Genomic DNA, 14,421 nt, shown 5'->3' on the forward strand with positions numbered 1-14,421 from the left:
AAAATAACAGAAAAAAAGAAGGATGAAGCCAAGAGGACCTTTGCAAGGCCCGTGCTGAGTTTATCTATTTAACAGTCAATGAAATGACCTATATTCTTCCTGTTGGTTTGTTTTTCTAATACCTTCAACTCTCCCTGGAGACGGGGCGAGCAGGTTTTGTGGGTGGTCCTTTCTTCCTGCGCCTGTCCCACTCCTTCGGGCACGCAGAAGCTCCGCTGCGGAGGGATGAGAGGAGGAAGCCCCACCTTACCTCTCCACCTAAGCCACGGATGATGCCACCGCTTCCCCCTCCAGGCCCCGTGGGGACCCGCTGTGGGGATGCCACGGTGCCAGGTCACCGTCTGGCACACAGGAGTGGGAATGTCTTCTTGGCCACCGCTTGGCACATCCCGTCCCCTTCCTTCTTGGATGAGCTGGTGAGGGAGAGGTGGGGGGCGAGGATCATCAAGGGATGCCACAGACCCTCGAGGCTGGGTCTTCCCCTGGGATCTACGGCCAAACCGCATCCCAGCGAGGCACCCGCAGGCGTCCCCTCTTGTGGTCCCCAAACAACCCCGATCTTCTCGGCCCTTCGCGGTGGCTGCTGGGCGTCCTCCCGCACCTTCCCGTCGCAGAGCAGGAAGGTTCCTGGCATGTGGCAGCAGCCCGAAAGCATCTCAGCAGGGCTGGTCCCGTGCAGCCTCTCCCCACCCTCTGCCTCCTCCTCGCTCTCTTCCGGGTTCGCTGCTTCTTCTCCAGTCCTACCTGGGAAAGCTCGTGTTGTCCTGAACCTACAGCTACTATACTCTATAAAGTAATATTTCCCCTCTCTGCTGAGAACAATACAAAAGTTACTCCATCTTACCACAGGTTTCAAAAGAAACCAAACACTTCTTTCGCTCGGTTCCGATTTAATTTAATCATTTCTTTAAAACGTGGTTTTGTTTTGTTTGTTTCATTTGTTTTCCGGAAAAAAAAAAATGTCCTTTTCTTCCCTTTCCGCTCAGACCTCTGTCTGAAGGTCAATAATGTCTTGTCCCACCAGCGGGATGGTGGCTCCTGTTTTCTCCCACTCTACAGTTTTTAGTTCTAGGGGAGACTGTGCCACAGGTTCGATGTCCTTTTTAACCCATGATGGTGGGGACTGGACTTTCCTGATTCCTTCCCAGGGTCTCTTGTTTGGTGTCTGCTGTTTTTCTTGCTGTAAAATGAGGAAAGTGTAAGAAAGGAGAGAAAGAAAGAAAAAAAGGTTAGCGCCTATGCTACAAATACCATTTTTTTCACCTCCTTCTCTTATATCAAAGGTAAATTTTTCTGTGAAACTCATGTTCCAAAATAAAGGGGGATTTAGATGAAAATTGCACTTGGCGTGTAAACTGTCTATTTTCAGGAAGAAAATAATACAAATTTTTTTTCCCCCCACTGTTATTCTTATCACCTAATGCCTAGATATTTCAGCTTCATCTGAAGTTTTTGCCACTTACATTTCCACTGGAAAATTGAATATGGTTTTAAGAATTTTGAGATCTTTTTCTTCTCTTTATAGAAAATCCCCACAGAAAATCCAGATTATGATGAGGTCTTTCTGAACATACAGGGACTGGATTTATACAGATGTGAACACATTCCTGATGTAGCACGGCTAATTATGGGCTATTTAATTGCAGCAAAAGACACTATTTCGCCAGTGAACCCATGCTGTTTGATGGGCTGGGTCGTCAGCTCTGAAACTGAAAGCATTTCCATCAACTCCACACCAAGCCTTCAAGGCTTTATCGACTGCCGTTAGCCCAGTCTCCTGCCAGCATCCCACCACGGATATCAATCCAGAGAATATCTTTCAATGTTTCTGTCGATATGCACCAAGACAAGCGCTGAGGCTCTGTGAAACGGGTGTATTCTTCAGTGTGCGTACGAAGGGGAGCCCATGCAAAGATTTTAAATGAGTCGTTCCACTAAGCTTCTCCCCCCCACCAAGAGTGATGCTTTTCACAGTTAATTATCCCCACAAAACACGCCAGCACTGGGCGAGAAAAGGCTTCCCTGCACGTGACAGGAGCACAGAGCCCTTTTGAGCCACCTGCCAAAGGGAAAGCGGCAGCTAGCAGGAAGGGTGGGAGGAAAGGCAACTGCATGGAGGATGACAAGGAGAGGATAAGTCTGCGGACAAGGTGAGGAGACAGACATGCAGGTGACATGCAGCCCAGGACGTGTCACAGCTCAATGCCGTCACCGAATTATATTGATTGAGGGGCGATGAAGCCACACATAGACTGCAGTGTCACAACTGCACTCCAGGATGCTGCAGACATTGCTGCAGCCCCGTAGGAAACCTAAATACCCATCTGCTGCATGCTAATCCACCTGTCCTGGCTTCTGATTTCGTCCTGTCCTAAGAGACTTTTGTAAGTCTATGATTTATCCCACTTCCATGATGCAGTACCGATAGGAAAGGCATTGTAGCATTATCCCTACAGGGACAGCTTTCATCCCATCACACAAGCCACGCATCCTGCTCTTCCAAACTTTCACCCTTCATATAAAAATAAGGTATGTTTGAAGTTGCTCTTGCACCCCTGCAGCTGCTCACCAGGAGAAGGCTCTTGCTGAGGTCATTTGGTGGCTAAAGCGTGGCAAATACAGGAACCACGTAAACCTGGTCTTCTCAAATAACTTTAAAAGTCCTTTCAAAGGAAATTGTTTTTTCTTAAAAAAATCCAGTTTTGGAAAAGTGTTTTTCAGAATAATGTAAAAAACATCAGTTCTTGAAATGTGCAGCTGTGTTTTTATTGAACTCCATGAGACAGTGCTTTTTTCAGGTTGTTGGTGTTATCCTGTGATGTAACACAACGGTGATAAACAGTAATATGACAGAAAAGGTGGTAAAATTGTTGGCTTACTCCATTATCTACTTTGGCACATATTTAAGAGCCCCTGTCGTTAAAAACGGAAACCTCTTTATCTCTGTGTGTGTCTTAATGAGGGAAGTTCAAGACTTCCTGTAGTGAAACTGCTACCTATGGTGTTTTTGAAGGCCATTACTTTGAGGTGAAAAGATGCAGCAAGAAGGTACACAGAAAGACGAAAGCACATACACAGCAAAAAATGGAATGAAACATAAAGTATCCCAAAAGGTGAAGAGTAAAAAGCTTGGTCAGAACAGCTCTTTTCAATGAAAAAACATTTTGTTTTCTCCCACAACTGCTCTAATGCCACAAGTTTTCAACGTAACCGATGTCCACAGCTGTATTATTTAACAGAGAGCAGCACAAATGATCATATGCATGAAGTTCATAAATAATTCCATCTTTTCCCTCAAATGAAAGCCCTTCTTTGATGGCATTATTTACAGTCACCTTTAGCATCAGGTTGTTCTATTCCCCACCAATCTCTGTTTTAACAGTCCCTCCATCTGCCACACTCCTGACCTTCAGCCTCTCCTTCATGCTGCGAGGATGCACCCAGATCTGATCATCTACATTGAACGTGACCAGCAAACCTCAGAGCTGTTCTCGTCATGGGCTGCTTTTGAGCTACTGAGAGAGAGCAGCTGCAAATCCACGCAGGGAACAGAAACTGGGACACCTTCCCCCAAACAATTATGAGTTCCCGTCTACAGCAATGGCCTCTAATCAGAACTGTCACTGGGGAGGAGGACCTAAGGGTTACAATAATTATTCCATGGCAATAAAAACAGATATTAAATGTTGTGAATTATTAAGAATGGATAAATTAAGAAAGGAAGAGAGATTGAAACAGCAAACATCACTATGCCAGCGCGTAACTCCACTCTGCACCTGCATTTTGAGTATTATGTGCACTCTGAGGGCTTCCTGATAGAAGGATATAGGGGAAGTCACAAGGGTGGCCAGTTTTTGCCATGAACAATGTCATGGAGTGTGTGCTGTAGGAGGAAAGGTTACACAGACTACGACCTTTCAGCCTTGAAAAGAGATCATGGATGGCTGTGAAAGAGGTCTGTGAAACTTAGTGGCTTGTTGACTGTAGGAACAGATGAGGGTAGGGACCATCCCTTCCAACACAAGAACTACAGAGCATGTCGAGGCACCAAGCAGTGCCAGGCCCAGAGAGAACTCCAGGAGCTGGCCCTGCACACATCACCCAGCCAAACTGCAGACCACCTTTCCACAGCTCTTTGTTGATGCTGAAAACTTCCAAAGTTATAAGAAGTATGTGGAAACACTCACAAAAGCAACACCCATTCAGGAATCTTGGGGATCTTTTTGAAGATGCACTACCACAGGCTTTCCCTGCTCTTTTATTTTCCAAGCTGCTTTTTAGCCTGCCATGGAGAGGAGGCAAGGCCAGACTAGCCTTGGGTCTGATGCCCATACAGTTGTTTCTATCTAGTTTACCAGTGTGATATATTTATGCTATCTAGGGATGACTATGCCTGGCTTAGTGACTCCAAAGATGTCTCCTTACAGTTAGAAGATGAAAAGGAGCCTCAGGCAGATCAGTAAATGGAGTGGGGAGACTTGCTTTTAGTTTCCTACTTGTCAGAAAAGAATTAGACTTCTCTAGTGATGCTGTGAGTGGAGGTGCTATCTCAGAGGTGGGATGCACCAGATGTCCACCACAGCACATCAACAGCTCACAGAGCTGCGTGCACGGCGGTGATCTGAGCATGGTGCAGAAGGACTTGGTGCCCAGTTGGAACTCTGGGCAGATTAAATCATGGAATCATAGAATGGTTTGGGTTCGAAGGGACCTTAAAGACCATCCAGTTCCAACCCCCCTGCCATGGGCAGGGACACCTTCCGCTAGACCAGGTTGCTCCAAGCCTCATCCAGCCTGGCCTTGAACACTTCCAGGGATGGGACATCCGCAGCTTCTCTGGGCAACCTGTCCCAGTGCTTCACCACCCTCTCCGTGAAGAACTTCTTCCTGATATCTAATCTAACCCTCCCCACTTTCAATTTAAACCCGTTACTCCTTGTCCTGTCACTACAGGCCCTTGTAAAAAGTTCCCCTCAGCTTCCTTGTAGCCCCTTCAGGTACTGGAAAGCTGCAATAAGGTCTCCCCAGAGCCTTCTCTTCTCCAGGCTGAACAAGCCCAATTTAAGACAATCAGCCAGGCTGAGCTCTGGCAATAATTCCAGAAGACAAAAGAAAATCTTCCCCTCTTGGCAAGCAGCACCCTGGGAATTCGTAGCAGGCTCCTGGGAACAGCACCCTTTTTCTTTCCCTCCATATGGAAAAGGTTTTTATCGGGTCTGGATCACTTGAACAGTATATAGAAACAGCCCCTGGGTTCATGCTTCAGCTCTGACATTTTCCTCCAGCCCCACTGTGGGGTCTTAGCAATCCTTGCAGACAGCAAGGAAAACCTAGCCATGCACAGAAAAGAAGAAAAAACCTGGAGAGAGGGTTGTGTAATCCGGCTGTAAAAGGCGCCGGTGCTGGCCCAGGGCCTGGAGTCTTGGAGACAGCCAGGAATGGCCTGAGACAGGAGCTGAAAGCAGCAGAGGCTGCTCTGCCAGTAACTCACAGAGACAGAGCCATTACTCTGGCCTGACACAGCCCATGAGCTTCTGGCTGTCAGGAAGGGGGGAAATGTTTATCGGTTCCTGCCTGGTGCCAGGGTGGCGGAGCAGACTCCTCTGTCAGAGCGGTGGGAAGGGAGGGAGCAGCCAGACCCAAGGATGGAGTAAAACCTGCTGCACAGTGCAAACTGGAGGTCTTCATCACTCACTGAGAGTCTCCTTCATTCAGACGTGGTGCACATCTTTAAGGCAAAGGGAAAGGAGTTGGGATAAAAGGCATTTAAGATGCAGTGCCAACCACGCCCCCCAAATCCCTAACAAAGACAGAGGCAAAGAGCATTGAAATAATCCACACAGCCCTCTCCTCCTAAAGTTAGTCCTGGCAGACTGAAACGGGTCACCTGTGCTGGATACATGGTGGTTATGGAAAGGTGATGGTGGGAGAGACACCTCCCTACCAGGGGCTCTTCTGCACATTGGCTCTGTGCTGCCTTCATCCACAGCACCTGGATCCTATGCAACTTGTTTGCTCAGGAGCGGCGTCAGTGTATTGAATAAATATGGAGTGGGAGACTGACTGGCTGCTCTAAGACAGCTTTCCTTTCACACTTCGGTCAAAACCAACAAAAACTGCAAGCTGTTAAGCTGCACCTCCTTGTTTTTCAGGGTTTTTGTTTTCTTGATTTTTTTTAATACCTGATTTTTATAGTTACCTCGAATAATGTGAAGGGGAATTCAGTGCTTTCTACTGAGCACTCTGGGATAACTCCCCTAGAATCTGCTACTCCCATGCTGTTTTCATTGCCTCTACTGTCAACTTGAAGGATATTTCATGACCCAAATGTTCTCTCCCCATGACACTGATGACTCTAGGACCAGAATGAAGTTATTCAGAGCGTATAGCAGGGAATCTGAAAGATAAATGTGGCTCACACTGTCTAATCCATCTTTGGATCAATGTCGATGAAAAGTGATTGGAAAATGGGAAAGCCGTCTTGTTTTTTTACAGAATGATAAATTTTCATTTGTTTGAAACAAGTAGCTGTATTTCCTTCATTCAAGGCCAGGCTGGATGTGGCTTTGAGCAACCTGGTCTAGTGCAAGGTGTCCCTGCCCATGACAGGGGGGTTGGAACTAGATGATCTTTAAGATCCCTTCCAACCCAAACCATTCTATGATGGCTTGTTAGTATCAAAGGCCATGGCAGGAACTGACTGGCTGCACTAGGGATACAGGGAATAAGAAGTCTCTCTGAGAAATACAGACTAACTGATGCCTGATACTTGAGGCACAAGGTATCAGATGATCTGCAGGAGGTGAACTGCTGATTGATGGTATATTTGGACACCCGGTAGCTGACAGATGGTTTATGGCTGAATAAATTAAGGCTTGATGTCATTTTCATAACAGAATTTATTGTAGTAATTATTATCCTTTATGTAGAATTCCTCCCTATAAAAGGTACTCTAATTGGTCTTTTAAAGTCTGCCAGTTACCAAAGCCTTTAAGAAGCGCAGAGAGGATTAAACACGTGGCACAGAGGAGATACCTTACCTGTAAGCAGAGCTTCCCTTGCAGAGGGACACAGAGTCACTAACAGGAGGAGCACAGCCTCCCAATATTCTAATTCCTCAGTGAGGAATTAGCCTGAGTTTGACACAACCACCAACACCTGAGCTCCTCTGCCTCAGCCCACGCAAAGGGGTTCCCATGGACAGGAGCCAAATTTTCCCACCTAGAGGCAGGGCTGCCAGCTCCCCAGCCAGCTAGTGAAAGGCCAGGTAGCCAGCACACAAGGGAATTAATTCTGTCGTGCAGCAGCGTATGCCATGGAGACACACAGCCCTGACTAGGAATGACCTGCAACACTGACCAATGTTCCTTTTTTCTCACTACTCTGTTAAAAGCCAAAGCAAGTCCTGGTGGGATGGGCATACCCTCCAGGAAGAGGAAAGCTAAGGAAAACCTTGACCTGAGAAGAGAAAGTGAGTAATCAAGACAGAAACTCTGTCTAGAAGGAAGTAAGAGAAAGTCATAGAAAGGCAGAAAAATCTTTGTATCTCTTCCCACTGGGTTTTGGAGCAAATACTTTTTCAGGACCAACAGAGAGTTGAGACTGGATTTGAGAGCTGAGTTACAGAATCCAGACCCTGTGTGTGAGGTCCAGGACAGGGCTCCAGCCAAAGCAAGAGCCATTCGAGGTGCAGAGAGCTGAATGTAGCAAGTAGCTAATAAGCAGAAATTTGCAGAGCTCTGTTCAGCACGGCTTTCGCTGACCTCGGCACAAGTAAAGAGCTGCTGTTTAAAATGAATGCAAAGCCAGATGCTGGCAAGAAGAGAGGAATATGTATGTGATTCAAACTTCCCTAATGGAGCTGGATCAAAGGACTCCTGCAGAGGGGGAAGGCAGGAGTGTCACTTCTATGGCTTTCAAAGCTGGCGCTAAGCGTAGAAGAAACAAAGCCTTCGCTTCATTTAAAGGCTGCAAAGCCTCCGCTTTCATACCATGCTGTTGCAGAGCTCGTGAAGCCCTCCCGATGCCCAGCCCAAGCACTGGAATTTCTTTAGCAATTAACTTATAGGGAAGAGTAGTGTTGGAGATGCTTTACCCTGATAATACGGATCTACAGAGGAAAATATTTCCCATGTGGTACAAAGTAGCTTGAAAATAGTCACTACCCTCCTTTAATGTGAAGAGCTCTCAGCTGCAAGAATACAGACCTTGGGAGGTGTGTGTATTTAGGAGGAAGCAGAGGAAAAAATTGCATGTTGGAGTCTACAGTCTGCCAGGCAAAGGGCAGACCTTAAAAGAGAGAAAAACTTGTAGCGAGGTTTCCAACAATGGGATTTTTTTTTTGTTTGTAGCAATCAGGTAGATAAAGGACAACTCAAAGTGATGGAAGTATCTGCTGTCTGAGTCAGTACCAACCTAACGTTTCAATATGCATCCGCTTGAGCAGCAAAATTGGCCTCAAAGCTGCTATGAAGACATATCTACAATCCGGGTAGAAGTCACTCACTTCTTAAAAGTTAAGTCTTCGTGGATCCCAGACACAGAGAGAGTTTTTAATTTTAAGCACTTAGGATGCGTGGTGTGGATGGCTGCATTTTTGATGCAAACCCTGCTGTGGTTGCCTTTGGTTCCTTTCATGCTTCCTGGCTGCAAATAAGCTGTCTAGGGGATAAATATTCAACAAACACAGATCATTTAGTTTTCTGCTCAGGGTCTACACCAGCTTCGAGTTTGGTCTGGGATAAAATGGAAGAGAAACAGTGTGGATTCTCCACATATAGGCTGGCTGCAAGTCATCTGGGAGGAGGATGAGTGAAGTAAACCCAGCTGTTGCTGAGATACTTATTAGATTCAAAGTCCCTTCATGTGAACAGGGAGAATTTGTCCCACATTCCAGCATAACAGGAGCAAAGGAGTCTTGTCTAGAATCTTGTAACTTCCTTTTGAGCAAGGGCTGATTTTTTAAAACTCATCTCCATTTCCTTGTTTCATCTGAACTTGAAGACTGCAAGAGAGAGAAAATTTACCACAGCCCATGGTATGGTCATACAGAGATCTATTAGTGTATTAAAAAACTTGCAGTCACCATATCCTGCTGTATGTCACTCTGCTAATATCTTAATTCCCTAGCACTGAAAAGTTAGCTTTGTACAATACTGTCTACATCCCTGATTAGTTCATAAAGCCACAAATCTTTAAGGTCCCTTCCAACCCACACCATTCTATGATTCTATGAGTGAGACCCCTTTGCTGCAGCCGTGAGGTGGCCTAGGCTTGACTGCAGGTGGATGTGTGGTATTGTATGTTTTGAGCAAGGATCCTCCTGGACAATGTGATTTTTATCAGGAATATCTGAGCGTGACTCCAATGGGTGCATTTTATAATTGAGGTAGATACATGAGAAAGTTGATGTCACACGGAATAGGTTTCACGTGATAAGCTGAAAAAAGAAACATGGAAAAATCCAGGTTTGTTTCCCAAGGAAGGATAATTCTGTATTATTGTACTCTGAGGCTCAAGTTAGTTCAGCATTAGCAGTGTGCTTTGGTTCGTAGCAAAGTAACTGCAGCAAACACCAGTGCCACAGTGGTTGAATACAGTCAGTACTCAGAATTGGTTGGCATTCCAGGCAGTTTTCTCGTTCTCCTAATTGCCTACCTCTGCCATAACAACACTGCTCATTAGTAAGTTGATGACAGGTCAGCTGATGGCAGTGGGGACACCCTAATCCCAGTGGGATGTGGATTAGGCTCCAGATCTCTGCTGTAGACATTTTATCTTGAAGACTGACATGCAATGGCTAGCAGCATTGCCTTGCATCACGTGTATGCTTCCACCCTGTGCAAGGGAAAAGAGAGATCCCAGAGATGGACTTCATGGCTGCTGGGTGAGCGGAAGGCAGAATTTGTCCCCAAATCTGTCTCCACATCTGCAGGATGAGAGACAAGCCCAGAGGCATTTTCCAAGGCTGCCTTTGATGGGGATCGGGTCATTCTCACATCAGTACTGCCTTTCAGAAATGGGCCTTGTAAAGGAGGAAAGCTGAAAAGCTCAACATGCAAGAGTCCCTGATTATACTTCCCACTCTACCAGTAACTATTCTGGGACAGTGGGCAAAGGGCAGTCTTCTTTATCTTTCACATGTACACTGCAGTAATTCTTATCCAAAGTTTAAATGTGTCAGAATACTTAAGAGAGGAGGAATAGATGTGCTGGTACAAACCTTCAGGCCTTTGTTGAAAAACCCTTAAAAGTCATGTTTTACCACTGAAGCTGAGAAATTCTCAACAGTAAACACATGTGATGGTTGAATTTTCAACCCTCTTCCTAATGAGAGAGAACATCTGTTTCTTCCATTATTCTGTTGGCATTTCCTTCAAATCTGACAATCTAGTTGTTCATCTGAGAGGAACTATGTATTTAGTGTGATAGGGTAGTGAGTTTTGGGCAGTGCACTGAAGTACAGAGAGGATTAGAATTTACATCCAGACCAAAACCCAAGCCAATTCCTAAAAAGGGCCAGCAGCATTCCTAGGAATTTCCAAAGGAGATCTGTCCTATGCAGATATTTAGTTCAAGTATCAGCAGCACCTTTCTGATCTTAGAGTTGAAGGAGGAGAAAGGAAGAGCAAGAGGATTAGGAAAAGCATCGTATCTTGTAAAGGACTAAGAACAATGGGACATGCTGCTAGGAGAGGATGGGAGACTGCCAGGGCTGGAAAGAGACTTGGTAGCTTGAGTTTGTGATCGCTTATTTAAAAATGAAATCAAAGAGTCAGAATTCAGGCAGGTGGACTAGACCCAGTAAACGCCTCTTCTGCTCTACGATGGTAGGTGTGAAAGGGTATTCCAGGATCCTTATGACCTTGTTCATGCCCACAAGGCAAGGACTTTCATAGTGGTGAAGGAATGTGTTTGGATTCATGCATCATGGAAGGGTTTGGGATAGGTCTACAATGCTCTTCAATGCAAAATGAAAGCCAGACTTACGCTAACGTTAGTTTTATCACTTCCACCAGAAGAAATACTCCATCGTTTTATAACCTAAACATACATAAAAGAGAAAAATTTCTTTTGTTGTTACTTTAATCCCTGCTATCCGCAGTTTGCCTTCTCAAGGCAAGCTGAAGATGCATCACGATTTCCAGTGGGGTCCCCAGAAGCAAATGGCAGAAAAAGGGGTGAAGAAAGCTATTTATTTTTCTTTGTACTGCTTTGGATGTTGCGAAACCAGTGCCCACTACTGACTTGCCAATACTGATCATCGCAAGCTCACCCTCTCGGGCTACATCTGAAGAAAATCACAACTTGAAAAAGATTCAGTCAATATGCAAAGGCCACCTTCACGGCTTCTTTCCAGCAGTTCAAAGCTCTTTCATGCTGACACTGGCAACTTTAATTCTAGATAGATCTATCTCTGAAATGCCCAAAACATCTCAATCTATAAAACTCTCCTGCAGACATGCCACAGATTAGCTTTTACATGGTATTTAACTATATCTGATTTTACAGCTGCCTCATACCTAAATAATAGGAAAAAAAAAGTGGAGAGAAATACAGTGAAATGCATTTGGATTCTGGGCCAACACAGGCTTCTTTGATCTGAACCTGCCTGCTAGATTCCCTATCCCTGTCATGCTGTAACACTGGACAGTCCACAATGACACCCTGCCACACACAATAAAAGTAGGATTTGCTGAGACCACGTCTCTGGAGGTCAGCACAGCAACGCTCTGAGATCTGAATGCAGCCCAAAGGCTCTGCAGTGCTCTCTTCCACAAAAAACCAAACTACATCTGTCGTTCAATCACCCTCTGAACCCTGATCTTGTCTCTAAGGGAGTCCTATCAAAATAAGCCCTGCTAGTGCCTTGTTGGCCATGCTGCTGGTGACTGCATCCTGGATCTGGCTTTGCTCACAAATGACCACGAATGTTATGAAGGGCTCACCTTGGCCCTCTGCTAAGTGCAGGCACAATCCAAACTTAATTTCTTAACGTCAACTTGACTCTGCCACTTGTTTTTCCCTTCTGCTGGAGCAGAAACACTTTCCTTCAACCTTTTGGCAAGCCTAATGGGCTGAGATATAGGGGAGGTGTCATCAGCCTGCCCTTGCTTACTTGTGTTATCCATATCACTTACTATACAGGCTGCTGCTATCTGTTTCTAGTACCAAATCTCTGCCTCACTGAAAGGCTGCAAGGTCTTCCCTTCAGCCTGCCTCCCTCAAAGTCTCTTCTTTCCCTGGAAGTTTGCTCCTGTCGAGGAAAACCACTTACATGGTAATCAGCTGTCACACATACCCTCATGCTACATTTAATTAGCATGCGGTCCCCAAGAGGTGCTGCCACCATCACAGCTTAAATCCCTCTGCTGTGGCTTTCCTGGACAGCTGTGTCCACTACTGCTGCCTTGGGCTCCAACTCAGCCCCCCCAGTTGCAGATGGGGTAGATGATTCCTGGTGTTCCCACCTTTTGCCCTCTCCCCTTTCCACCTAGATTTCCTCAAGGCTGTTCTAGGTTCCAGTTCCTAGCTACGAGTGGATGCATGGGGCACTTGGAGACAACCTGAAAGGGAATGTAAAGAACAGACACAGACATGAGGAACAAATAGAAAGCAGACAACACAGACTATTCACCATGAACAGACACGAGGACAGACATTCTCCTTGTGGGCTGCTGACCACTCTGTAAATAAACACGTGTTTGTTGCAACATGCACTGGCAGAAAATGAAAAGGTAAACTATCCAGTGAGAGCTCCTAAATTTTTCTGCTTCTTCCTGTGCTCCTGCTGGCACTAGAGGGCTCTAGGAGATGGTGGTTCTGGAAGTGTGACTAACCTTGCTGTCCGTTGTTGGAGACTCCTTCTCCTTCTCTGCGTGCTGGAGTTTTCTGTTCAGGTCTTGGAACATGTCTTGGTGACGTTTTCTTGTGTGCATGATTTTCTGCAGCAAACGCAAGGGCCACAGGTCAGCAAACCCTTTTCAACTATGCAGAAATAACATGTCCCCCCCCCCCCAAAGTTCCATACATTACTAAAACCTAGCTCTGTCTTCTTGCAGGTTAAATCTGGCACGCCTTCAAAATTCACTGAGGAGCCAGTGTTGCACTGTCTTTATTTTCAGAATGAGATGGGGGGAAAAAAGTGGAAAAGACTAATTTTTGACCTTATGGTTAGCCTAAACCTTCAACTGCCACTTGTTTATGCTGCAGAATTTGTGCTTGACTGGCAATGTTCTAACAGCTAGGCGTAGGAAGCTTTGATCACCTTCTTTAACTAGTAACTGACCCCATGCCCACACTATTCTCAGCGTGCTTCTTTGGCAAATACGTTCAGAGCTTACTCAAACGTGTAGGATTTGGGTACAAAAAGTTCCATCAGAAACTATTTCACAATTACCTTTTCTTTGTATTTTGGCCCTTCTGCATTTCACTTCTACCTTCTAGCACCCAGAAGGAGAGACAGGACCAACTTCTACCAGGACTTCCCCTGGCATTAAAAATGTGGTGAATATGGCTGTCTTGTTCTCTGTCAGGTGCTATATAATCACAGAAGGTGGCTCAAATAGTTGGGGACCAACTTGAAGTATCAGCTTAAATATACTCCTCGAGCCTCACATTTACAGAAAGCTCACCATCTGGAGCTCTGAAATTATTCTAGCATTAAGGCAACTCTTCGTGGGCCCATAAAGTGATCCTGTTTTGGAATAACCTAGCAGCTGTGAAGGGGAAGGATAGTTCTGTCAGGAAGGATGTCATGATTGGACTCAGGATAGCTGCACTGGCTCTCAATAGTCCCCTGGATCCTTTGTGGAGGATTGGGTCTTTCAAAGTTTTCCGCTCTGTGCCTCAGGTGTGATGACAGACATTTCCCTAAAAATTTCCACCCGGGCTGATTCTGTGAGGTTAATAGGTGTGAAAGACCAGGGTTGATGATGGGTTGTGACAGTGGGGACACCCTAGCTTCCCTTCTGTTATGCAACACATCTTGTGCACAAAAGACAATGCATTAATGGTTGACTTGATGATTTTAAAGGTCTTTTCCAACCTAAAAGATCCTGTGTTTCCATGATTTTCGCATTTCGCTCACAGAGAAGTTACAGGCCTTGGGCAAACCAATGTAGGATCTTGATTTACAAACATTTACACAGAAGCTGCTCCATAAATTCAGCACACGGCATCACCCATTTGTTTAGCGGCACAGGGTAAACCTCACTAGGCAGCCAGCACAACTCTTGCAAACCACCATTTTTAAACCCTTGAAGAAGCCCTTTGGCAAAGGCAGCACTCCTGCAAAGGTGCCAGAAAGAAAAGAAAGCAGCATTTCTCCTTCTTATCCCACCTGTCAACAAACACATTCAGAAAGGGATGTACTCACCTCAAAATCTAACTCTGCGTACCGGGATTTCCGCCTCTGGGTAT

The 14,421-nt window shown here is 45.6% G+C and overlaps 1 protein-coding gene across 1 annotated transcript in view; it reads right to left on the reverse strand.

The window, feature by feature from the left end:
* Window positions 1-975: 975 nt before the first annotated feature.
* The window catches only part of LOC104509129 (brain-specific angiogenesis inhibitor 1-like), a gene marked incomplete at its 5' end in the record, with an annotated part of 64,168 nt that continues 50,722 nt past the window's right edge, over window positions 976-14,421 (reverse strand). Inside the window, 3 exons of the mRNA XM_010150968.1 lie at window positions 976-1,180; window positions 12,840-12,944; window positions 14,378-14,413. Of these exons, the coding sequence (XP_010149270.1) occupies window positions 983-1,180; window positions 12,840-12,944; window positions 14,378-14,413 (339 nt within the window). The remainder of the gene's footprint in view (window positions 1,181-12,839; window positions 12,945-14,377; window positions 14,414-14,421) is intronic.

Source organism: Eurypyga helias, unplaced genomic scaffold, assembly GCF_000690775.1.
Source record: "Eurypyga helias isolate BGI_N326 unplaced genomic scaffold, ASM69077v1 scaffold7224, whole genome shotgun sequence".
Classification (NCBI taxonomy): domain Eukaryota; kingdom Metazoa; phylum Chordata; class Aves; order Eurypygiformes; family Eurypygidae; genus Eurypyga; species Eurypyga helias.